The sequence below is a fragment of the Patiria miniata genome, unplaced genomic scaffold (genome assembly GCF_015706575.1).
Source record: "Patiria miniata isolate m_02_andy unplaced genomic scaffold, ASM1570657v1 HiC_scaffold_1, whole genome shotgun sequence".
Classification (NCBI taxonomy): domain Eukaryota; kingdom Metazoa; phylum Echinodermata; class Asteroidea; order Valvatida; family Asterinidae; genus Patiria; species Patiria miniata.
Window position 1 is genome coordinate 3,722,420 of NW_024037047.1, and position 27,014 is coordinate 3,749,433.

The window sequence follows — 27,014 nt, forward strand, 5'->3', positions numbered from 1 at the left end:
ACAAAGAGGAAATAATACAGGTTAATAAACTAGAAATAATATAGGCCTATACAATAGGCCTATAAAGTAAAGGCATATGTCAAGGCCTATCAGACTGCCATACCCGAATACGCATCATCATCATCATAGGCTTTGCACAATTCAATGATATTTTCCATGACTATTACTTGGAACATGCACATTCCATGAGTCACATGGGCGTCGCCAGGTTTTTTTTTTAGAGGGGACCAAACTCATTTCGCCCACCCCCAAATCCCTGTACATCTCGATTTCTCACTTTTCGAGGGTGGGCAGGGACATTTGCCCCCCCCCCCGACCCATATGAATGAACAGCAATATGATTTCGCGCCTCGTTTTCTTTCTTTTTTTTTCCGGGGAGGGGGGGGTTGCCCCCCCCCCCTCGCGACGCCCCTGATTACTCATAAAATAATAACAGACTTGCATGACCGTTCGTGAAAGTTTTAAGTTGCAGCATTTTGCAATTGTTAACTCCGAGGACCCATTACCGTTAACCCCGCCGCACACGAGAGCTACGTTACGTGCTCAGCACGTAGCTTACACAATATCCCCGTGTGCGGTGATTTTTTTTTTTTGCTGAGCTACGAGCTGAGCTAAAAATATTAACCAGCCAGTTTTTCGCCTCGCGATGCGATCAAGCAGGGCTGATATTTGCCTCACGGCCTCACGAGGCAGGAAACTCAGCAGAAATTCACCGCACGCGGGAATATTTTGTGAGCTACATGCTGAGCAAACGGCCTCGAATGACATTTTGCTCAGCACGTAACTCTCGTGTGCGGCGGGCTTTATTAAAGCAGCGGAGAAGAGATGGGCTACGTTAACATTAACTGGCAACAATTCAAAACAAAATTCTGTTTCCTCTTTAACTTCTGTTTCCAAAATTGGGGAAATTCCCTTAGTTTGATCGATTTTTGCTCCAATCGACAAAAGACTGTACATGACGATATAGCGTGAGATTTATTCAATCGAATACATCGATTTTTTACTTGAGCTTCCATTCGATTCCGATTTCTTTCAAAGTATTTTAATCTACTGATGACCATCCCCCCTCCAACCCCAATCGCCTCTTCCCTGGTACTTTCACTATTTTTGTATATTTTAAATTTTATTCCACAAATGGAACAGAGACAGCATGTGATACTGCGGCGTGCGCCCTAGTCGTCCTTTGCCCCGAATATAATAAGAACTAACAAATATATGTATACATGTAGATGTCATTTATACAACACAACATTAAACAAATCTCGACAATACAATATTAAGGCTTATATATCGTATTATGTTCGTAGTAATGTACAAGATTATGTTATCATTTTTTCCTAATCCAGCATAGTTTTCCCTTAACAAGGACAAAAGAACCCGAACCGGCCGCAGTTGACTACTTCTCTACCGTTTGAGGTTCGGATACCGCTTCAGGCGACGGTCATCTGCGGAAGAATGAAAACACAAGTTTACCATTATTTTGGAAAGTTATAATTTTCTATTTTCTCAATCTAAAACGCAATTTTAAGTTTGCATAATTATGTTTAAAAACAATCAGGATAGAACTATGTTTAGGTCCACTTAGTTATTAGTTATGGCCAAAAGCTCCAACGCAGATAATTTTGTTTCCCCGGACTCGACCGTTTTGTGAGCCAGAAAGCTATGTTTTCTATTTGGTGCAACATACCTTGTTTGTGCGGATTCTGATCTCTTAGAATGTATTGCGTTTGTGATAAACGTGCCTTCTTCGGTTTGACTTTGCGGTCTATTTCTTCACCTGTCGATTGTACCTCCATTTCGTCTTCTACAAAAATGATACGGACAAAGATACAATTATTCTCTCAGTCACTACTCACTCCGTCCTTTCTTTGTAGTTCTTTCCTGAAAGTTTCAGACATAAATGCCACACAACACAGAAGGTATATACCGCCCAATGCAGATCCTAACCCCAACACTACTAAAACAGGGTAACATTTCGTTGTTGAAATCATTATTATCTGCCCTATCGAACAGACGTATCCCTGGAAAAAACACGCTTTTTACATCACCTGCAACTTTCTCGTACTAGGGTAAATGTGGACATTTTAAGTTCAGATCTACAGCAGAAACTGCTTCCTCCAAATGTTAATGCCCAGAGTGCGACTACCAGGAAGAGAAGAGATTTAACAAATACGATGCTGTTTTTCCCAGTGCTATTACATTAATATTTTGATATATCTCACCAATTTCTTTCATTGCTTGATGCTCTATAGAATCTTCTATCTCTTCATTCTCGATGTCACTCTTCGAACCCATTGATTCATCATCGCTTGAAATTGGGTTCTTTGAGGGCACGGGTACTTCAGGATTGCCTGCTGTGAAATGTGGATCTTTCCAATTATTGGTCGATAATGGACTATCAGAGGGACCATAGTTATCACATGCAGTTTGTGTAAGAAATGGCGTATCTTCGGGAGTACCAATGTCGCTCATGGGTGCAAACGTATCACCCTTATACGGCATTGTTTGCGGGATAGAGGCAGCAGCAGCCCCTGTAGAGAAATGTGGTGATGCAGGATCATTGCATGTAAAAGGTTTCACAGCAGCAATGGGCTGTGTGGGATTCGGATGGTAGTTTAGTGAGGTAGTAGCTACATCGGGATCAGAAACGGGTGGGTAATCGACAAGAGACATCGTTGCGTCACTACCTACAAAAGACAGAATTTAAAGGGACAAAGATTACACTTTATCAAATGAGCAACATCAGAAGCGGAGATGAAAAAAAAAATAGTTTTGATAAACACTCCGCTCTCCTCCTGGTTTTCAACACCAAAACACGACTGACAGATGTTGGATTGAATCTCCTTATGACTTTCTCGAAGGTGACATTTTTGTTAGTAACTATACAATTCATTTTCCAAAACAAAGTGATGCAAGGTTTCTTATGTCCAATTGAAGGAAAAGTTATAGTGACACTTGGGCAGTACAAAAAGGACTGCAGTACTCTCTACCTCGTTCAATTGCCTTGTTTGCAGGGGCTGTAGGATTCATATGTTCGCAAGAAGGGGGCTCCGAAGATTTCTGCGGCTTCGCATTTTGCACAAACGTTAAACATGGGGATTTTTGTTCTCTCTTTTTCTTTGCAACTGGTATTGTTTTCAACAGTTTTTCGCCAGATACTGCGTTCAAATTGTCATCAACTGGTTCTGGTACAGATCGGAGTAGGCGGTCTGGGTTCGGTGGACTCGATTCGACAACTGATGGGATGCCTTTCGATCCACATACTTGCTGATCCACATACTTGCCTCAAAATAAATATGAAGTCGACTATACATCTATCACGGCTAGTTTTCCAACAACAAATATTCAAACTCATCAATGTTTGAAGCGCTCGTAAGCGCCTTAGTTTAGACTAGATTGCCAGGACTTCAAAATATATTTTGAAGGATGTTTCTAGCTAATTTACGAAACGGTGGTTCCAAAACAAATTGGAATTGTTGCGTTATTCACCTTTATCTGGTGTTAACCCATGTTCGTCTGTTTTGTGATTCTTCACTTCATTGTCTCCCGGTTGCAGCTGTGATTCTGACTGAGAACCAGTCTTGCCCTTCGATGTATTCTCATCGTCAGATGTGAGAAGAACTTTAACTGGAGACTTTGTTTTCCTTTTGGGTTCCACTTTAGGCTTTTCCTTTGATTTTGCTTTCTTCTTGTCTTTAAGCTTCCCCTTTTTGCCCTTCTGAGGGCCTGGTAACAAAGTATTGTCTCGTTCACTTTTGTCATTTTCAACTTTTCCTGCTATGGTTTGGTCTTGAGTTGAGTTGGATGACAGGTTTGGTGTATCGGTTGTCCCTCTGACATCAGGTTGGGCTGTCTTCACACCTGAAAAGGAAAACAAAAGCTATATTTGTAACATACCAAGCATGCAAGCCTAGCTGCGTTTTATTAAAATGTGCGAATCGTCCTCATGTTGTTTATTGACCTTGAACATTACCTTCCTCCTCATCAGAAATTTTCATTTTATCTTTCTTTTCTATCGTCTTGGTTCCTGTTTCAGCAATCTCGGTCGGTGCTTGTTCAGGTGCTGATTCCTGTTGAGGTGTCTCCTCTTCGATCACTGACGTCTGGCCAGGGCCACCTGTCTCGACGTCTTGAAGAGCTTGCTGCTCCTCAATCCTCTCTGTGTCTGTGAACGTGATAATGCTCAATGTAATGTTTTAAAAGTTCACAATACCAACGTGACAGGAACATTCATTGTGTGACTTAAATAGCACATTAATGATGAGTTATTTATACTTAACAGTTATCTAAAGTTTATGGCGCTCAAATAATATCAAAAGGATGAGTCCAGAGGATTCTGGCTCAAGAACCGGCATTGTTAGTTGTTTTTACTTTTGTAAATATTATAATACTCAATAAAGTACTCCATCTACTCCTTTCATTCTGCCTACTAGACATACACAATGAAGCTACCCTGAAACTTATTAGATATTTGTCCTGAATCCTCCAATTTCAACATAATTTTGCACACCCCCTAGGGAGTTAGGGTTAACTGTCAAAGAGTTCACTTGTTGCTGGTTCCAGAGGATCGTTGTAAATATCTTACTATCTCACTGACCGACTGACCCGTTGACTTCCTTTGTGAGCCCGGTAGTGTTATTGTATTGGATTACCCCGTAACACGAATGAATAGGCTAGATCCGGCCCATTGAGTAGGCCAGATGCAGACTTCTGGATCAATTTTAAAGAATTCTGTCTCGTCTATATCAGAAATAAATAAAAGAAGATGAGCTTGTAACCTTGGTCATCCTTGTTGTTTCTCTCGTCCCCCAGTACTTTGTCTTGCTGTTGTCCACCACTCTTAGAAGGTATTTCATCTTTCGGCTGCACAATTACTACAAAAGGAACTTTCTCTAGTTCTGATTTTGCACACTCAGAAGTAGAAGCCTTTTGCAAAACAGACTGTGTTTCACCTGCATGTGCAACAAAACACAACACAATATGATAGTGGGAAAGGCATTTCATGTTTTAAATTTTGCTGAATCGTCTCAGAAAACTATTTCAACAACAGAAGAAAAGAAACTTTCTTTTACCAGCTACACGATGGCTAGATTTCTTCGGTGGTGAATAACGTTTGGGTTTGGGCACGGATCTCCGTGCCGCATATGATGGTTTCTTGGATGTCACTTTGGCAGGTTTTTGTGACGAGGCCGAAGCTTTATATGGTGATTTCAGCCTTCCCATAATTCTGTCGAAAATTGTGATGGAATCGGAACTGTTTTGGATGTATATATTATATACGTCCGCGTTGGTCCTTGACGAAGAAGATTCTCCTGATGGATGCATAAAAACATGTTACTTCAATTATACACACTTTTTCTAATTTGGGCAATGCTATTTACCTACATTGGTATGAATGTACCTTATTGTTGGTTATTTCTGATATATATATATAAATCAACTATTGGAAAGAATTTGTCAAAGACTAAGGGCAGTTAGAAGTTAACAAACAGTGGTCTGAATCCTGGGCCATTATGACAACCTTTTAGTGCATTAATTACTTTAATTAAATTATTTTTGTTGTCAGGATTGTTCTACTGAAATGCCATATCGCCAAACTGATTAGATATGACCTGTCAAATTAAAGGAATTGGAATACTCAGTTCTCTCTTACCAAAATCTCGTGTTGGATTGTGAGTATTTGCTGCTGAGTCTACTGTCAAAAGTGCCGATTCCTCTTCTTTCAGATCTGACAGGGCAAAAATGTTGAATGCAGTAAGAGCACGCTTGCGGGTACATTATGTGACAGTTAAACCATTGCTATGACGTCACACTATTGTTAAAAGTGTGGATTCGGATCTACGAATCTCTTACACTGGTCACAAAGTGTGGATTCGGAACGAAGAATCTTTAGTAAAGTGTGGATTCGGAATTACGAATCCACACTTTGAAAACGTCGGACAATTGTTCTCCATAATGAGCATGAATAGGACCGTCTGAGTGAAAATTTGCTTTCCGAAAATTACCAATGCATCTTCACTGTCAGATTTTCCGCCGTCACTGCAAAACCTACTTTAGTCAGAAAGAAATCGTCGTCTCAACTATCCATTTTGACGTATGTGGCGATACACATGCTAAACACGCCAGGAAACAATGTTGCAACCTGACGCCACTCCCGCACTTGTGTACAACGTTTATGGAGAGTCATTTCAAGTATTTCCTAACATTTTGGAAACATTTATCAGTCCCAGATTCATGTCTTATTATCAATTTTGCAACAAATGGCCTTCATTGAGATGATAAATGAAGGAAAAAGTGGCGTCAGGTTGCAGCATTCTTTCTTATACTTCTGTTGACGCAATGGTTTAAGTCGAAGAATACACTCGCAAGTGTGGATTCTGTTAAGGAGAATACACGAGAAAGTGTGGATTCGTAATTTAAGAATTCACGAGGCGCGAAGCGCCGAGTGAGTTCGTAAATTATTAAACCATTGCTATGACGTCACACTATTGTTAAAAGTGTGGATTCGGAACTACGAATCTGTTACGCTGGTCACAAAGTGTGGATTCGGAACGAAGAATCTTTAGTAAAGTGTGGATTCGGAATTACGAATCCACACTTTGAACACGTCAGACAATTGTTCTCTATAATGAGCATTAATAGGACCGTATGCGTGAAAATTTCCTTCCGAAATTACCAATGCATCTTCCATGTCAGATTCTCCGCCGTCACTGCAAAACCTACTTCGAGTCAGAATCAAATCATCGTCTGTACTATCAATTGCCGACGGAAGGAGCCGGGACAAATGTTGCAACCTGACGCCACTTGTTTTTCTCCATTTATCATCTCAATGAAGGGCATTCATTGCAAAAATGATGATATACATGAATCTGGGACTGAAAAATATTTCCAATTTTGTTAGGAAATACTTAATACGAAATACTTAATACAAGACTTTGTACACAATCGCGGAAGTGGCGTCAGGTTGCAACATTTATCCCAAGTCTTTTCCTCTCCACTCACTGTTAATGCCAATACTTCTTTTGACGCAATGGTTTAAGTCGAAGAATACACTCGCAAAGTGTGGATTCTTAAAGGGAATATACATCATTTGCTTTTGCTGTAATTTTCAGAAATGGATGGAATTGGGGGGTTGGAAATATATAGCAAATATAGTTACACTGACTTTTTGGAGGTTTTGGGTTCGAAAATGCTATAAAAACCAAGAAAAACGATCATTTTCCTGTAGTCTGGTTCCCTGACTCCATATAAGAAGAAACAGAGCAGTTTACAAACATTGGGGAATTGTAAGGTCAGGGAACCAGTCTAGCTGGCTCGTACCCGTTCATAGGTTTGTAATCGATTGCAAACAAGTGCAATGGTCAATTGGGGCCAGTATTTGAAAAAAAGCCAGTTGTTTCCAACGCTGATCGGCCGATCAGCGTTGGAAATTGATACAAAAATACCACATTTCTTGAAAATGACAGTATACCAGGTGCCATAATTTTACAGGATGCTTTAGACTGTCATTTACCAACATCCTATTAAGGTATTTCGCAAAAACTTGGTAGTTTTATTTTTCGATGTTTGCACATGTTGTATATTCCCTTTAAGTTACGAATTCACTCGGCGCTTCGCGCCTCGTGAATTCTTAAATTACGAATCCACACTTTCTCGTGTATTCTCCTTAACTGATTCTCTTCTACGAGTTTTCCGAGTATGCTCCTCCCATCATCAGGATATACTCAAAAATCTGAACTAATCTTAATTTGGTGTTGGAAGCAAGACCCGACAAAACCACCACAAGACCAACAACCCAAGACCTCGCTTCAAGTCACGAGCTATTCCACTGCAACAACTTCCTTTGTCGTTGTTCTAGCCCGGTTACTTGTGGATTGTCTTGTGAATGATCTTGTGAATGATCGTGTGCTTGTTCTACGATTGGTCTTGTGCGTGGTCTTGTAAACGATGGTCTCGTCACTGATTCTGACGTAGCCGGCATACAAAATACAACCACTGGATTACACACAATGCATTATGAATATTCATGTCATTCAGTTGCACACGTCATAACACCCTTTCAATTCCAGTGAAGCACTGTCGAAGCACTTTGCTTCCCTCGCCACTTTTTTTCTCTGAATTTGTGTCGTTTTTTCCTTAACTTGTGAAATGAGTTTCATTCGAGATCACAAGCATCCTACTAACCCAGACGAAGAATTAAATGTTACATTTATTTGCCAAACATGCTTCAAAATACACTGAACTTCCTGTACTGATTGATATTTTGTTTCTATTGTCATATGTATACACTATTTAAAAATATTCCTATTTTGTCTGTGTGCAAATACCCGTTTAGGCGAAACAGGACAAAGTTACAATTATAATGGATATATTGCAATTAACAATATTTGAAATCCATGAGGTAAGGCCTACTCTTTTATACAGATTCTCACCTGATTCATCTGCCGTATCAGTTGTTAATGTTGCGTCAATGGCATTGGTCAATGGCATCGATTTGTCCCTATCCTCATCTGAAAAAAAAAAAATTTTAATCAAAAACCAGCAACATAAAAAGCCGGGAATATATTCAGGTCTTAAAACCAGACAAGCCTATGTCCAAAAATGACATTTTGAGAAAAACAAGTTTTTGATTGTAGCTATAAAATCATACATTAGCATAAACGGTCATCTTCCAGAGTTTGCTACTAATACTTTGTCAAAGTTCATGCTGGGGTCTCAAGCTCATTGGACCCCTGGGTGGGTCAAAAAAACGCCAAAAATGGACATGACCAGTTCTGGTTCATTATAACTTTGGCAATATCAGGCCAATCCAACAATTATTGTTCAACTAAAACTGTCTATGCCCATCATGTCTTGGAAAATAATGTGTGTTAGCTAATGTACATATACACATGCCTATTTGGGTAATGGGCCTGTGGGTCTGTATGTAACTAACAAATAGAACAAATACGGACTCAACACTTTCGCTTGGGCGCCCTCTTTTTTTTTAAAGTTTGGGACATAGCCACTTCTGCCACGAAAACATTATCAATATGCATACTTATTAATAGACTCAACTTTTTTTCGCCAATAATGGACATGGGCGGGTCTGGTTTTAAGCTCTCGATATACTGGCAAAACTTGCATTTCACTATTGGCTAAAGTTTGTGCATTCTATATGAACCTTTTCGACAAAGTAGGTGAAGAATGCAACATAAATATTTTGATAGAGATTTGTTGCCCTAAATTTAAGACAAGGGTGATGTTCTGACAAAAAAACTACGTACCTTCGGCCACCGTGTGTGTTTCATCTTGATGCGACTCCTTTGGAATAATAAAAGCAACGCTTGATTCTGGAACATTGATATAAAAATAAATAAATTAATAAATATTTATCATTGCGGGTTGTAATCATGTTTATACAGGACCTTATTCGCTAGCCGTGCCGGTTTTCAATATAACGGGTCAATTGGACCTAACACTAATATGGGGCAATGGTTCAAAATGTCATTTTGCCAAGCTTTGAGTTTAATCATGACCAGGGAAATGATCCGTAGAGGCATCATTTTGGGGAGAAAAAAAAATATTTTTTTACGCTGAAAAGAATTTAAGAACCCGGATATCGTGTTATTCTGAATCTGACCAAGGACTTAGAAAATTTACGGTCTTGAGCTCTATGCGTTCTGGTTGCTATTTCAAAACCAATCTCAGTCCAAAAACGAGTGTTAGGAACTATAATATAGGTTTGATTTTAATAATGTTTGTTTGAAGTTCATAAATTTAAGAAGCCTATACACTGCAAATTCATTGCTGTCCGATTCTGTTCGGGAAAATTACCATGGCGATCCTCGCGAGTCCTTCTATTCATTCTCATCCAAATGAACAGAATTAGAACTGTTGCCAATGGTAACAACAGACCGAAAATAAAACCTATCACACCGAGCGTTCCAATTCCAACATGTCCGGGCTCATGAGTAGTTACCATGGGCATCGCGCTGGGTCTCGTTTCTGGCAAAGGATAACAGGAATAAAAAATAACATAAAAACAAGACACAACATCATTTATCACTAAAACTTCCTAAAGGACTTAAAGCTACACAACAAAATAAATTGATTCCCAACTGCTCTTTTCCCTACATCAACCACCCCAAAATGGTATACCTTTTCCGTTGACATCGATATACCCAGATGTTGATGGTAATCTTGACACAGAGAGATGACACCAGAAACGACTGTAGTTGCTTTTCAGAGAGTAGATAACCAAGGAACTATCGACGGTTATGTTGTATTCCTTAAGGTAAACTTTGGTTTCTCCGTCTGAGAACCTGACTCCGATGATACTCGTAAAATCAGACTCGCCGGTGTCTAAACACCAGTAGACTGTGGCCAGGCGGGTTCCGTTTTCTGGTAGTGCAGCGGGGCATGGAAGTTCGTGTCGTTGTCCGCGGGTGAGATTCTGTTCTTGCCTTGTCGCCGAAGCGTCATCAATGGCGGGAAATTGTTTATCTAAACAAAAAAAAGGGGGCCTTTAGTGAAACTCTCGGCTGCTACCGTATTTTTCATTATGCGTTTAATAAAAATAATTGTATAATGCAACTATGCAAATATCTGCACTTTTTCATGATCATGTTATAATTACTGTATTTCTGTAGGTTTCTGAATAATTCATTCAGACAATTTGCGACCAATGCTGGAGCATGTAAATGTGAGATACTACACACAGACATAGGCACCGTGACAGGCCAGCTAACTCGTTTGTACACACTCATACAGTGGACAAGTAATTTTGGTCAATGACTCGGACAAAAATTTGGTCCCCGAAAAAAGTAGGTCCAAAAAATTACGGCGTGGGGTTCCGGGCCCGCTTATGGGCCCCGATTTTTTTTGGATTCTAGATGCTCTGTGGTGCGATCTGAGGCAATTTCTGACCACTTTAACCAATGTTTTCCTGAGGAATAGATGGTGGTGTACTCATTGCCTGCCTTTATTGCGATGTCACATCAAAAACAAAATTGGTTTCGTTTTTTGGGGGGCCATGGCCCCCTCTGCCCCCCCCCCCCCCCATACGCCCTTGGACCTGGCTGACGAAATTCCCACAGCCTTATTTTGCCTTTTAAGGACTAAAACAAAATACAGGTGCACACAATGTTAATAGTCCTGGCGCCACGGATGGTTTTTAATGTGTTAAAACTTTGGACTCGAACCAGCCAAAAGGAAGATGATTTGGGGGCAGGCTTAAATGTTATCATTTTGGGGAATACATATCCAAGCTCTAAGACTTTGGCAAACGCAATATGCTAGACATGCACGACGTCGAAAGCAATTCACTAATAATATAGGTATACGCACTTACCTAATACAACGACATCAGCTGAGCTCTGTCTGTAGGATACGATATTACAAGTGTACGTTCCGCCGTCATCCTGTTCAACTTGCCTGACTATCAGACCATACGTGTCAGACAATTCAAAGCGATCACTCTTGGTGAAGTTGGTATCCCCGGCTACAATTGTATATCGGGCAACGAGGTCTGCTCCTTTATACCACAAGAAGGCGTGGACTTTCTCGCCTTCTCTACGGATCGGGCATGGCATGTGATAAGTCTGGCCCCTCTGCAAGTAGACTAGGATGCCGGGTGTGGCGTAAAATGGAGCCTTGATGATGGAGTCATCACCTGGGTTTAAATAAATTGAATTTTTGGTAATTTCCAGTCTTTGTTCCATTTAAATGTCAAATTAATGAAGGGAGAAATAAATAAGGGAGATTATTTACGGTCCACGTGCATGTGGGTCGGTCTTGAGTGTCCTCGTTGTATCTTCCTCACTGACTAGTCATGTTCATGTTCATATTTTAGATAAATTCGCAGCTGAAAGCTGAATTGCATGGTTATTACATGAACTAAAATATAAACAACAAGTAATAATTTAAAGTTATAAAAACAAAAAATAAACATTACGAATATAGATTTATCAACTTTAGAATAATCTGAAAACACACAAAAGCGTTCCATAACAGTTATGTTACTGGTTAAAAAGTCAGAGAGGGAATTGCACTATTGCCATACCCATTGGCTCTGTGATGAAGAATCTGGTTAATGTTTGATTGTCTCAGAGTCACATTGTGGGTACTATTATTAGGTATAGAAACTATTCTGCATATCTGACAGATGTTGTACATTTATTAGGAAATTGGAAGCAGAGATGGAGTCTTCCGTCTTCCAAAGTTTGGAGGCCTAACCGATCACAAGCCTCTGAATATCACTCAAATAGTCAGCTCCAAGAATAATGCAACACGCATGCTTTTGAATTAATTGAGAATTATTTCCCCGTCAGCCTTGCGTTTTTGTGTGGCAAGGTAAGAAAATCGCTTAATTGTTGACAGCTTGGGTGGAGAACTTAACAGTCATTTCGCGTAAATACTTCATATAAGTTTCCACGCTCAAAAAGATTACTTATACTTTGTGGGATGAAAGGACTTTGGAAGTAAGTTTCAATATTGAGGCAGCTGCGTTTTTGTGTGGAAAGGTTAGAAAATCGCTTAATTTTTGACAGCTTGGGTGGAGAACTTAACGGTCATTTCGTGTAAATACTTCATATAAGTTTCCACGCTCAAAAAGATTATTTATACTTAGTGGGATGAAAGGACTTTGGAAGTAAGTTTCAATATTGAGGCAGCTGCAAACATTCATTTTTTGCGTCATTTTAAATGGTCAACAAGCCAAAACAAGAAGACACAAAAGTAACTATATATCGACAAAGTATCATTCCTACCCTTACAAGAACAATATAGAAACACTTTAAAAAAAAACACACACATCTTTATATTATTTTGGGGCACTATACAGCATGTTTTACATATATCAAAGTTGCATTTTTTACCCCATTTTCAATCCTCCAAAATAGCACTTGCCAGGGCGCTCAGAATAATTTTCTTTTGGCTATGGTTAGTTCAGACATTGTGTTTGTCATATCTGGTGAGAGAATCTTCGGTTTTGTATATCCCTTGTGCAGTATCGCTCCAAAAATGATAATTTTCATAAAAAAAACTTAAAAAGTGTATGTTCAGTTATGTCCTCTGTTTTGAGTAATAACTTGTTTAATTGGATTTGTTCCTGAGTCTAGCACATTTTTACAAACAGACGCACACTGTGTATCATTGTTAGACCGGTGGATGAATAGTAGGCCGTATAGTCGCCCCCCCCCCCAATTAACCCGGATAGGCCCTGCCCACTCCCCCTTTGCCACCAAATTTAGATCTTGCATGTTGATTGCATCACGAAACAAATGCAATCATATAGTTTGCAGATGAACACTTAAGGAATTTCACAGCCTCCCCTCCCCCCCCCACCCCGGGGCATTGCTTGGGGTTGAGGACGAATAACTTGGCTTTGTCGGAAAATCATTGTCACGTCGACAAAAATCATGTGTTTGCAAGCCACAATAAACAAAAATGGCCCTATTAATTGTCCTCTGATTGAAGTGCATCCATTGTTTAAATCATGTCCAGGTCTCCCCACCCCCTTCCCTTGCCATCTTATTTGATTGTTGTGTGTATTTACCCAAATAGATATCAATTTGCAAGTGAACCTGTCATAATTTACACCAACAGCCGTGTCACAGCCCCCCCCCCGCCTGCCACTCATATTCCTTCTCCCGTGCTCATATGAGCACCTCCCCCTCCCCCTCCCTAAGAATTGAACAGGTATTTATCATTTTAAAGGTTACATATATTGCCTTTGAGATTCCAAAAATACACGAACATCAAAAGAAGTTTGTAATGGTGCAGCAAAAACGACGATTAATATTATTTAATGAAGATACGTTCTCCACGCTATTAACATTTCCATGGCTGACGACACGGTCAGATGAAAGAGGGAAATCACACTTATCAGCAACGGGAAATACTGTTAATTTTAAGGATATTTACCTGCCAGTATTACCATTATTCGGTTTTGTTTTAATGTATTTACATTGGCCAAGCAATTTTGTACTAGTTGGTTACAATTTGTCTTCTATCTGTGCGAACATCATCATGGAGTGAGCCATCTGGCCAATAGATTAAATGTATTTAATTTTATTATTATCATCACATAAATGCCCGGATGACAAGGTGGGTTTTCTTACCTCTGAAGTTTTGTATTTATGGGTTTTTTTGTCTGTTGTTATCTGTAGTTCATCAACCTCATATTTGAGCCCACCCTCCCCGGTTGGACTACCTAGCTTTCCTAACGCTCGATACCGATTCCGAACATTCCGAACGACAACACGCTGTAAGGAATGCGTTAGGAATCGGTTAGGAGTGGAGGTAGAATTCTACCTCCATGGTTAGGAATCACAAGTGGGTGTTCGGAATGTGATATCGGACTGATTTCGGCAAATGTGACCTTTAAACCGAGTAAAAGATGGCGGCCTCCATGAGTCCGGCATATAGCTCCATGACTCAGGTGAGAACGTATTTTTCTATCGTCAACTTTAACTAAATGTTCACACTTCCTAAACACATTAGGATTCATTTTTTTCTCCGGTGGGTTATTGTTGGATGTAATTTTGGGTTACTTATATGCAGAGATGTTGAGACTAGGATAGGAAAGAGCGATGTTTTTGTAGGGAAATGAAAGTAATGCTGCGGTGTAAATCAGCGCACATAACGCAATAAAGGCGAGCGCGTAGAAATAGTACCGCGTGGCTTCAGGAGGACTGCACTCCTACCTGTTTTATTAGTATGTGCGAACATATTTATTATGGTCGTCAAGTGATTAAATAGCCATTATCTTATTAGGGGGCTCATGGATACGAACCCGGGATTCCCGGGTTCGCGAAAGCCACATTAGACAGGGCTTGGTCCAGTAATGAAAATTACATCCAACAATAACCCACCGGAGAAAAAATGAATCCTAATGTATTTTGGAAGTGTGAACATTTAGTTAAAATTGACTAGAGAAAAATACGTTCTCACCTGAATCATGGAGGCCGCCATCTTGTACTCGGGTTAAAGGTCACATTTGCCGAAATCCGATATCACATTCCTAACACCCACTTGTGATTCCTAACCGATTCCTAACGCATTCCTTACAGCGTGTAGTCGTTCGGAATGTTCGGAATCGGTATCGAGCGTTAGGAAAGCTAGGTAGTCCAACCGGGGGAGGGTGGGCTTAAGTCGAACAATCCAACTGTGCATATATTAATGTTATTATATAGTAGCTGCACCCTACAAAATCGATTTCGCTAAATATATTATAAACGACTCCAGTGAATGTTGATATGACCTCATATCTTTTTTTCATTCAGAAATCATGAGCAATTCAGGTTTAAATGTGAATGTTGTATTCTTCAAAAAGTACTGTACTTACTACTTCGTTTGAACCGACTCGCAGCTACAATTCCAATCCTGCTACGAACACTCGCCCTTGCATGGAACGTGTGTTGTTCGGGTACAGGAAGGCCAGAAATGCCGTGGGGAAGATTCAGTGTACAGAACACAAACAAGGCAAGCAGCATCTTGAGGAATCCACGAACTGGCATCTGAAAGTGTGGGGGAAACTATTGTCAATTTTTCGATACATTTGTGTTCATTGTTTAAAATATTTGGGCAAATCCAACATTACGTGTCGAGTCTCTCCACCATATACTATGATACAGCGGTCATGTATGTTTGTTTTGAGCTATCCCGGAGAGCTGGAGCTGTAATAAAGTTAATATTATACTAGTGGCAGAAGCGATGTCACTTTGTTAGTTATTATATATGAAGTTGTCCTTCTGAATTCGTTGGGGTGTTTGTTTGTTTGTTTGTTTTAATTTCTCGCCCTCGCATGGAACGTGTGTTGTTCGGGTACGGGAAGGCCAGAAATGCCGCGGCGAAGATTCAGTGTACAGACTATAAGCAAAGCAAACAGCATTTTGAGGAATCCACGAACTGGCATCTGAAAGTGTGGGGGAAAAATATTGTCAATTTATCGATACATATTTGTTCATTATTTAAAATATATAGTCAATCCAACATTAGGTATCGAGTCTCCCCACTATGCTATACAGCGGTCATGTAGAAATGTGTTATAATTTTGTTTTGAGCAACCCCGGAGAGCTAGAGCTCTGATAATTAGTTAATATTATAATATTGTAGCGACTAAGTGTCACTTTGTAAATCAAAATATATTAAGTTGTCCCTCTGAATTGGGGTGTTTGTTTGTTTGTTTGTTTGTTGGGGTGTCGGGGTGTTTGTTTGTTTGTTTCTTTGATTTTTTGTTTTAATTTGTATACATAGGCCCATAAAAAAGTGGCACAAAATGCTAGAATAAAAAAAAAAAATATATATATATATATATATATATATATATAAAATATTGTATCAAGAGCAAAATAATCATAATGTGGGTGACATCCGAGAGAAGGACAAAGTCTTCTGTAGAAGACTGCTGTCGAATTACAAAAAAATATATAATTATACAATCTGTTTCGGTTGCATAACTTAAATTGAGATGTTGTTCATTTCCGGGTTTAAAACAAAGCAACTGATAACAAATACTGCCTTGCTCCTTATGGACAGGACAAACAGTTAAGATTGGCACAGAGAAAATTCATGTCCTTGTCTAAATAAAATTCTTTTATTTGCTTCATGAACACTGTCACCGTTTTTCACAAATTCACTATATAATTTGTTTTGGAAATTTTATTACAAGCATGAGAAATCTGTTCCTTCCAGAGCATATTTTTATCAGTCTCAAGACCTAAACATTTAGTACCATAGGGACCTTTTTAACTGAGAGAACAGTTTTCTAAATAATGATATATCATGTAAGTACCGTTCCTTTTGCCTGGATGTATACCATATTTTTCATCAGGATAATTTCTTAACCTATTTGCTCTGAACCAATCTCGTAATCTCTGTTAACCTCCATATTCAATGCATTCAAGTCATTCCCAGAGGCAAGAAGAGTTGTGTTATCCGCAAATAAGAACAACAAAATGGCATATCATTCACATACATGAAAAATAGTATAATAATAGTGGTCCCAGTGTGAGGGAACACCTTGGTGTATGGAATCTACTCCATTCAGTGTCACCATCTACCAAACCAATCAAGTGATACTCCCCTCAGGGCCCAAAATAATGGAGCCACAGCAAATTGTGATCTAGTAATCAAACGCTTTCTTTAGTGTAGCGTCAAAAAATAAATAATAATGGGGCCTAGACCTACAATTTGAACTTAAGTTAACGCAAAACCTACACAATTTTACTTACCATTTGACATAGGCTAAACATCTGCAAAATATGGTTGACTGTTTGGGTTGGCGAGATCATGAATATTGCGCAAAAGAAATATTGGGATTCCCCCAAGAGTTCAAGGTTCATCTGGATACGTACCGGGGGAGGGCGCTAATACTCAGTGGCTTCTTTTCAAACCACGCACCGCGAGTGCGGCACGCGATATTTTTTTTTACACAACTATCTGGGGTACCCATTTTTCAGTCGACTTGAATCACGGTTATAGGATTGTAACGGCGCTCTACAATCCTGTAACCTTTTACCTACGTGCGCGCGCGTATACTCTCTGCACATGTGTGAAAGTATATAATTTATGAATTGCAGGGTTTTTTTTCGAGCACCGCCGTTGCCTAGTGGTTAGGCATGCAGGCTAATGATCGGAGGTCTCGAGTTCGATTCCGCGCTTTGCCTACAAAGATTTTGCTCTTTTTTTTCAACAATTTAAAGTTGTATCTTAAAAACGTTATTTTTCAGTCGGATACTACTTGTATAGCAGCAAATTCCTTTTCCTTTTCCTGATCTGAGGTTCTGGAGGAATTTTTTAAAAAGGGAAATAAAGTCCGAAATCCGTACCAAGTTGAAAAATAGTAGCCTCCACTCAAGCCTAGTTATAAAAACCAAGCCCCATGGGAAAGCGCACAAAGTACCCCAGATAGTTGTGTAAAAAAAAATATCGCGTGCGGTACGGTGTGACGGTCACGGAACGGTACGGACCGCTGCCGAACCGTGTGCAGATGTGGTACATAATTTCCCCTCTCTTTACTCTCGACATTTAACAAAATGCCAAATGATTGTGTGTTGCGAGTTGACCTCACGCTAGATGAGAGTAATTTAGAGGAAGGGGCCCTGAAATTGTTGAGTATAGTGCGGCCAGAATGGAACCAAGAAAAGATACATTTCAAGGTTAATTGATCACTATACACAGGCGGATCCAGGAGTTTTCGCGGGGGGGGGGGGTCATCAGCAAAAAACCCTGAAATGTAGGCAGGTATTTTTTTATCTGCGGACACTTAGCCTCCGGTCGTGCCATATTTTCAATGGGGGCGCCGTTCAAATCCGACAATTATTAGCACAATATCACAGAATAGTGCACATATACCCCCTAACCAAGCTGTCTCTGTCCGTAGTTTGTGCAAAGGCGGACAGTATTACCAGTAATACAATTGTGGGAGTCAGGGGGGGGGGAGCATTTTTTCCCATAAATTTCTATGGGGAAAAAAAATACAGAGCTGGGGGAGTTTGACCCCCCCCCCCCACCCCATCCGCGCATGCTATAGTCACTCAGTCACCGAGCAGAAGGTCAGTGACACTGCTGTCAATGAGAGTAACATAACCATGTAGCTGTAAATTTCCAGCACTGGCCTCTAGACCTGTAAACGTGGAGTCAATAACAATAATTAGTATACGCAAGGTGAGTAAAAAAAAAAACATGTCGGGACCTTTTTGTTAGTTAAGTTATGCACGTAGCACTTTCAATATCTAGGATATGAAAGCTCATCTTATTAGCTTTCTTTTAGTACAAAATTCATTCAAATCACTCATGTGCACAGTTTTAAACTTCTGTATACACGGATCACAAAAAAAGGTAAGTGTTCTTTCAGCAAAACGAAAACAATTGACACATATTGACTTTGTCGCCCTAGGTGAATTGATTTGTGTGTATTATATCAAAACGCGCGACATTTTCGCGCGACAAAACGCGTAGTCCAAACTACATCCGACCCCTACGGGCCGGAGGTGAATTGACCGACCAATCACAATGGCGCTGTGGCTGTTTGGTCTGCGGCAATGCATGTAAACGGTTTCATATTACGTTTAGCTGAAGTCTCCTCCTTCTTCTCCTCCTCCCGAGTCCCCCTTTCTACCTCCCCTCCCCCTCCTCCATCTCTCCTTGCTCCTCATCCTCATCCTTCTTCTGAAGAATGTTGTGAAAAAAGGCTGATGTGGTTTGGGATTGGAATCATTTGCCATTGAGCATTATTAAAATTGATGTCTTGTCATCATTATGACTGATGATCAGGTAAATGATTCCAATTCCAAACCTCATCAGCTCTTTTCACACCATTATGGAAAGAGCTTGCTTTACACAGTACTGAAAATGAAGCAAGGAACTTGGTCACAGTGTCAAAAAATGTTGTTGTGGTCAATCGACAATCGTGTAGTGATGCGTGACTGAAATTAAGTAAAACTTATAGGGTTGAGGGAAAGGCTTAGGAGAATCTGCACAACCAAACCATAATTGACCTCAATGTTCTGTAGTTATTTCAAAAATAGTCAGACGTACACTTTTTTGGAGACATACTGTAGTTTTATTCCAGGATAATGAGAGAAAGTGTAAAAAAAATGTGAAAGTAATATAATTTGATTTTTAAACGAATTAGCATTTCCATTCACTGCATATTCTAGTAATTTCGCATTTATTATTTATGTTATTACGTTGTTCAGATTCCAATTAGCACAAACCGAGTATAATACTCAAACAATTCAATAAAGTTAATCAACAACGCTCGGCTTGTTTGCAAAAAGGGGCGGCGGTGATGTCACAAACAGAATTTGTTTCTTTTAGTCTACACTTAAGGCAACGAATATAATATTGATTTTTAAAGTTTCTATAGACATATTTAGAAATACTACAATGTGCTGCCTGCAAGGGAATCTTATTTCAATTGTACATACACTATTTCCTGTATACACTGGATCATATAATTTAATTAACCAAATTCATAAAGTTATGGTCTAGGCTTAAATGCATTGCCAACTTAAATAAGACTTAGTTTCATGATTTACTAAAGTGTAAATGTGTTTTTCTTCTATAAGATTTCAAAATTTGCTTTGGTATTCCCGTTTAAAAATTTTAAATATAACAAAAAATTATTGTTATGATTCGCCTTGATAGATGACGTGCATTTTAGGTGAAGCAATTTTCTTATTCTGTGCTTAATAAACATTCAAAAACCTTTCGCTATGATTGTTTTGTAAATCAGAACAGCTTAATCAATGCATGTTTTTTCGCTTTGTTTTCTTCATAAAAAATGCCTTTGTAATTACAATTGCAGAACTGAGTTAAATATAAACATCTATTTTGTTCAAACACTTGAAAACACACTCAGCTCAAAATTTGCCGTCAAAATACAGTGTATTTTAACGGGGGCCGCCCGATAGTCCGAAGATCCGATAGTCCGAAGGTTCTTTAGTCCGAAGGTCTGATAGTCCGAATGCAAAAAAAAATTCATAAGAGGGGGTTCGTTAGTCCGAAAATGAAATAAGGTGCGTTAATCCGAAAATTTGATGTATTAGTCCGAAGGTTCATTAATCCGAAGGTTCATTAGTTCGAAGGTTCATTTATCCGAAGGTTCGATAGTCCGAATTTAAGATAAGGTCAATCAGTAAGAAGGTTCAATAGTCCGGAGGTTCATTATTCCGAATCGACAATAAGGTTCGATAGTCCGAAAAGACTATAAGGTCCGATAGTTCGAATCGACAATAAGGTGCGATAGTCCGAATCAACGGTAAGGTCCGATAGTCCGAAGTGTCATAATGACGAACCGTATTGCCCATTTGGACTATCGAACCTTATTCTTAATTCGGACTATCGAACCTTATTGTCAATTCGGACTATCGAACCCTATCGTCTATTCGGACTATCGAACCTTATCCTGTATTCGGACTATCGAACCTTATTGTCGATTTGGACTATCGAACCCTATCGTTTATTCGGACTATATAACCTTCGGATTAATGAACCTTATTCTATTTTCGAACTAATGGGCCCTTCAGATTATCGAACCTTCGGATTATCGAACCTTCGGACTATTGAACCTTCGGACTAACGAACCTTCGGACTGATGACCCTTCGGACCAAAGACCATTCGGACTATCGAACCTTCGGACTATCGGGCTGTAACCATTTTAACAACCTAGCAATCCAAGAGGAACCACTAATAGTTTTGAAAAATGGAAACAGCGCATTTAAGAACAAGATGTGCCATGTCAGCTCGAAATAAAATATGACATCTCTGAGGGTATGGCTTTCCCGTTTGCAGAACGGCAGTTTGTGCATGCAGGCCTAGCTTCTAGTTTTACTTTCATAATGAGAGTTATAACTCTCAGAAAAAGAAAACACAAATAATTGAAAACATTTCCGCGTTGGCATTTCATACACTTGCTTGAGTTGTTTGTTGCTTTTTTTGTCCGTTGGGGTGTTTGTTTGTTTGTTTGTTTGTTTGTTTGTTTGTTCTTCGGAACGTCACTTTCTCTTTCAAATGTAGGCCCTACATATTAATGAGGGTTTGGTTTTAGACGATTTTTGATTGCTACCTGCCCTGTCCTGTCATGAGATGCTTTATTGTTCAAGGTCTTTCTTTTTTTTAATCCGACTTACTGATTTTCACTTAGTTGCTTCAGTCTCGCCTTGGCCCAAAAGGTTGAAATAGGATTGCCGTGTATTATACGCCAACGAATGGGCTACATCGGGTCTACTGTGTAGGCAACCCGCTTTACTAGACTTGCCTTGGCGTATTAGTTTGACAAAAGGAACGGACTAAGAAAAGTCAACTCGGGGCCAAAGTGAATTCTTGAAGTGTAATGATAATTTATTATTAATTATATAAATGTTTGATAATTAAGAAGTGTTGTTTTAATTTTCTTTCTCGTTTCACGGCGAAGCCCCATCTGGGGGTCCTGGATTAAAACACAAAAACAATGCAAATTGCAGGAAAATACATTAAAAACCGATTGGTTATTAAAACATGCGTATAGTAATTAGAATGATCATTTAAAAAGTACGATACATATACACAAAGAGAAAATTAAATTTTACAAATTAGTCCAAAAACAAGGATTTAACCAAATCTCCAATTATACATAACTTGAACCAACTAGATAAAGCAGTAAATCAACATCAATAATTAAATCAGCTGCATGGTTTGCTAATTCGACTTAACCGATGACAGCACTAAAACGACACTGAAAAAAATGGTGCTCAGACTTTAAAAACTTCGGATACCCTTTAGTTTTTTCACGTCTAGTCAGACACATGTTTATGGCTGTGTACAGTATGGAAGCCTGACAGTGACATCAACCCGATAAATCATTTATATTTACTTTTCACAATTTATACTTCATGGTACTAGTGGGCTTTCATTCGTCACACATCCATAAATCTTAATAAAGTGGGTAAAAAAGTGTTAGAACTCTACACACAGTTTTTACAGTGTACTTTGCGACTAGAACTGTATTAACTTCAATACAATATACAAATCTACGAATTAAATAATCCGTTCCCCCTTTTCTGAGCCATCATCCAAATTTCAACTATAACATGCCATTGCGTGCATGATTTTCAAACCACACGTAATGTAATTTACCGGGATATTTGTTTATTCCCAAACAATTTTTCATCCCAAAAAAAGCCCAAACATGAGCCACACATCTCAAGATTTTTTTTTTTTTGTCCATGCATCAATGAATAGATGCTGATATATGACCTCCGGCATGTTAACCATGTAGCTGGGACAATATAAAACATAGAAATGTGAGTAGTCTTGATTCCAGGCTGACCTCACAGCAATATGGGTTTTAGATTGTGCACAAGTTTGTGTAATCCTTTCACCGCAATTCTGAGCAAGCACCTGAGGCCTGTCAAGTGACACTGAAGGACCTATCCTGATCCATACTAGGATCTTCTACTGCGTGACCTCCAGCATGTTTACTATGTAGCTGGGACAATCTAAAACATAGAATGTGATTGGACTTAATTCCAGGCTGGTTCAGAAAAGCGTTATACTTTCATGGCTCGTATCATTAAACAATATACAGCTTACGAAAGCAAAACATGGGCTTTTACTATGTACATCATGCTACATTTTACATGTGTTTTGTTTTTACATCATGCTTATATGTTTAAAAGTTAAGTTAAAAGTTCAGGTTAAGGGGCGGTGCATGCAGGCTGAAAACCCTCCAGCGTCGATTATTTACTAGCACCTGTAATCCATTTCATATAGTTATAGTTCTCCTTTCTCAATTACAACAAACATGTATGCTGAATACACCGAGTGGACATCATTAAGATCGACTGAGAACTGAATTCGGAATGAAATCAGGGTTCCCAACAAAAATTTGAATGAAATAATGAAATTCCACGACAAAATCAGGGCTTTCAATTACCAATCCCCTATCAGTCTTGGCATCTGAAACATAGGAACATACTCCGGTAAGCCATCACTCTGAGGCAAGGGACACCACACCCTTTCTGTCCCCCGGCTATACGGGGCATCACCCCCCCCCCCCAAGATTCTCCCTCGCAAGCCAAGCCCCCCCCCCCCCACCCCCCAGCTTTTCGATTTTTTTTTTCACGGTAAAATAATGATAGTCTGGCGCATATGGCCACTGAACACCACAAACAAAACATTGATACATTGTACGGAGCAAAGTACGTGATATGCACAAAGAGGAAATAATACAGGTTAATAAACTAGAAATAATATAGGCCTATACAATAGGCCTATAAAGTAAAGGCATATGTCAAGGCCTATCAGACTGCCATACCCGAATACGCATCATCATCATCATAGGCTGTGCACAATTCAATGATATTTTCCATGACTATTACTTGGAACATCCACATTCCATGAGTCACATGGGCGTCGCCAGGAATTATTTTTAGAGGGGACCAAACTCATTTCGCCCACCCCCAAATCCCTGTACATCTCGATTTCTCACTTTTCGAGGGTGGGCAGGGACATTTGCCCCCCCCCGACCCATATGAATGAACAGCAATATGACTTCGCGCCTCTTTTCTTTCTTTTTTTCCGGGGGGGGGGGTCCCCCCCCCTCGCGACGCCCCTGATTACTCATAAAATAATAACAGACTTGCATGACCGTTCGTGAAAGTTTTAAGTTGCAGTATTTTGCAATTGTTAACTCCGAGGACCCATTACCGTTAACCCCGCCGCACACGAGAGCTACGTTACGTGCTCAGCACGTAGCTTACACAATATCCCCGTGTGCGGTGATTTTTTTTTTTTTTGCTGAGCTACGCGCTGAGCTAAAAATATTAACCAGCCAGTTTTTCGCCTCGCGATGCGATCAAGCAGGGCTGATATTTGCCTCACGGCCTCACGAGGCAGGAAACTCAGCAGAAATTCACCGCACGCGGGGATATTTTGTGAGCTACATGCTGAGCAAACGGCCTCGAATGACATTTTGCTCAGCACGTAACTCTCGTGTGCGGCGGGCTTTATTAAAGCAGCGGAGAAGAGATGGGCTACGTTAACATTAACTGGCAACAATTCAAAACAAAACTCTGTTTCCTCTTTAGCTTCTGTTTCCAAAATTGGGACAATTCCCTTATTTTGATTGAATTTTGCTCCAATCGACAAAAGACTGCACATGACGATTTAGAGTGGGATTCATTCGATCTAATACATCGAATTTTTACTTGAGCTTCCATTCCATTCCGATTTCTTTCAAAGTATTTCTACTGATCTACTGATGACCATCCCCCTCCAACCCCAATCGCCTCTTCCCTGGAGCTTTCACTATTTTTGTATATTTTAAAGTAGGGCCTATTTTTCTCCAAATGGAACACAAACAGCATGTGATACTGCGGCGTGCGCCCTGGTCGTCCTTTGCCCCGAATATAATACGAACCAACAAATATATGTATACATGTAGATATCATTCATACAACACAACATTAAACAAATCTCGACAATACAATATTAAGGCTAATATTTCGTATTATGATCGTAGTAATTTACAAGATTAGGTTATCACTTTTTCTTAATCCAGCATAGTTTTCCCCTAACAAGTACAAAAGAACCCGAACCAGCTGCAGTTGATTACTAGTCTACCGTTTGAGGTTCGGATACCGCTTCATGCGACGGTAATCTTCGGAAGAATGAAAACACAAGTTTACCATTATTTTGGAAAGTCATAATTTTCTATTCTCTCAATTTAAAACACAATTTTAAGTTTGCATAATTATGTTTAAAAACAATCAGGTATATACGGTCTAAGGATAGAATAATGTTTAGGTCCACTTAGTTTTTAGTTATGGCCAAAAGCTCCAACGCAATTAATTTTGTTTCCCCGGACTCGACCGTTTTGTGAGCTAGAAATCTATGTTTTCTATTTAGTGCAACATACCTTGTTTGTGCGGATTCTGATTTCTTACAATTTGTCGCGTTTGTGATAAACGTGGCTTCTTCGGTTTTACTTTGCTGTCTTTTTCTTCACCTGTCGATTGTACCTCCATTTCATCTTCTAAAAAAATGATACGGCCAAAGATACAATTATTCTCTCAGTCACTACTCACTCACTCCTTTCTTTTCTGAAAGTTTCAGACATAAATGCCACACAACACAGAAGGTATATACCGCCCAATGCAGATCCTAACCCCAACACTACTAAAACAGGGTAACATTTCGTTGTTGAAATCACTATTATCTGGCCTATCGTACAGACGTATCCCTGAAAAAAAAATGTGCACGCTTTTTACATCACCTGCAACTTTCTCGTACTAGGGTAAATGTGAACATTTTAAGTTCAGATCTACAGCAGAAACTGCTTCCACCAAATGTTAATGCCCAGAGTGTGACCACCAGGAAGAGATGGGATTTAACAAATACAATGCTGTTTTTCCCAGTGTTATTACATTAATATTTTGATATATCTCACCAATTTCTTTCACTGCTTGATGCTCTATAGGATCTTCTATCTCTTCATTCTCGATGTCACTCTTCGAACCCATTGACTCATCATCGCTTGAAATTGGGTTCTTTGAGGGCACGGGTACTTCAGGATTGCCTGCTGTGGAATGTGGATCTTCCCAATTATTGGTCGATAATGGAATATCAGAGGGACCATAGTTATCACATGCAGTTTGTGTAAAAAATGGCGTATCTTCGGGAGTACCAATGTGGCCCATGGGTTCAAATGTACCATCATTATACGGCATTGTTTGGGGGACAGAGGCAGCAGCAGCCCCTGTAGAGAAATGTGGTGATGCAGGATCATTGCATGTAAAAGGTTTCACAGGGGCAATGGGCTGTGTGGGATTTGGATAGTAGTTTGGTAGGGTAGGAGCTACATCGGGATCAGAAACGGGTGGGTAATCGACAAGAGACATCGTTGCGTCACTACCTGCAAAAGAAAGAATTAAGAGGGACAAAGATTACACTTTATCAAATGAGCAACATCAGAAGCGGTAATGAAAAAAATCTTAGTTTTGATAAACACTCCGCTCTCCTCCTGGTTTTCAACACCAAAATACGACTGACAGATGTTGAATTGAATTGACTTGATGACTTTCATAAGGTGACATTTTTATTAGTAACCACACAATTTTTATTAGTAACCACACAATTCATTTTCCAAAAACAAAATCGTGATGCAAGGTTTCTTATGTACAACTGAAAGAAAAGAAATAGTGACACTTGGGTAGTTCAAAAAGCACTGCAGTACCCCCTACCTCGTTCAATTGCCTTGTTTGCAGGGGCTGTAAGATTCATCTGTTCGCAAGAAGGGGGTTCCGAGGATTTCTGCCGCTTCGCATTTTGCTCAAACGTTAAGCATGGGGATTTCCGTTCTCTCTTTTTCTTTGCAACTGGTATTGTTTTCGACATTTTTTCGCCGGACAATGCGTTCAAATTGTCATCAATTAGTTCTGGTACAGATCGGAGTAGGCGGTCTGGGTTCGTTGGACTCGATTCGACAACGGATGCGATGCCTTTAGATCCACATATCGCGACTTGCTGATTTGATGTTTGTTCT

General features: G+C 39.6%; 1 protein-coding gene across 1 annotated transcript; it reads right to left on the bottom strand.

The window, feature by feature from the left end:
- Nucleotides 1-1,404: 1,404 nt before the first annotated feature.
- On the bottom strand, nt 1,405-27,014 carry LOC119728079. Its single transcript, XM_038200190.1, has 4 exons — nt 26,713-27,014; nt 25,920-26,051; nt 1,688-1,804; nt 1,405-1,445 (listed from the first exon to the last, which is right to left on the bottom strand). Exons 1-4 carry the CDS (start codon nt 26,864-26,866, stop codon nt 1,405-1,407), a joined length of 444 nt encoding a protein of 147 aa, XP_038056118.1. The 5' UTR covers nt 26,867-27,014.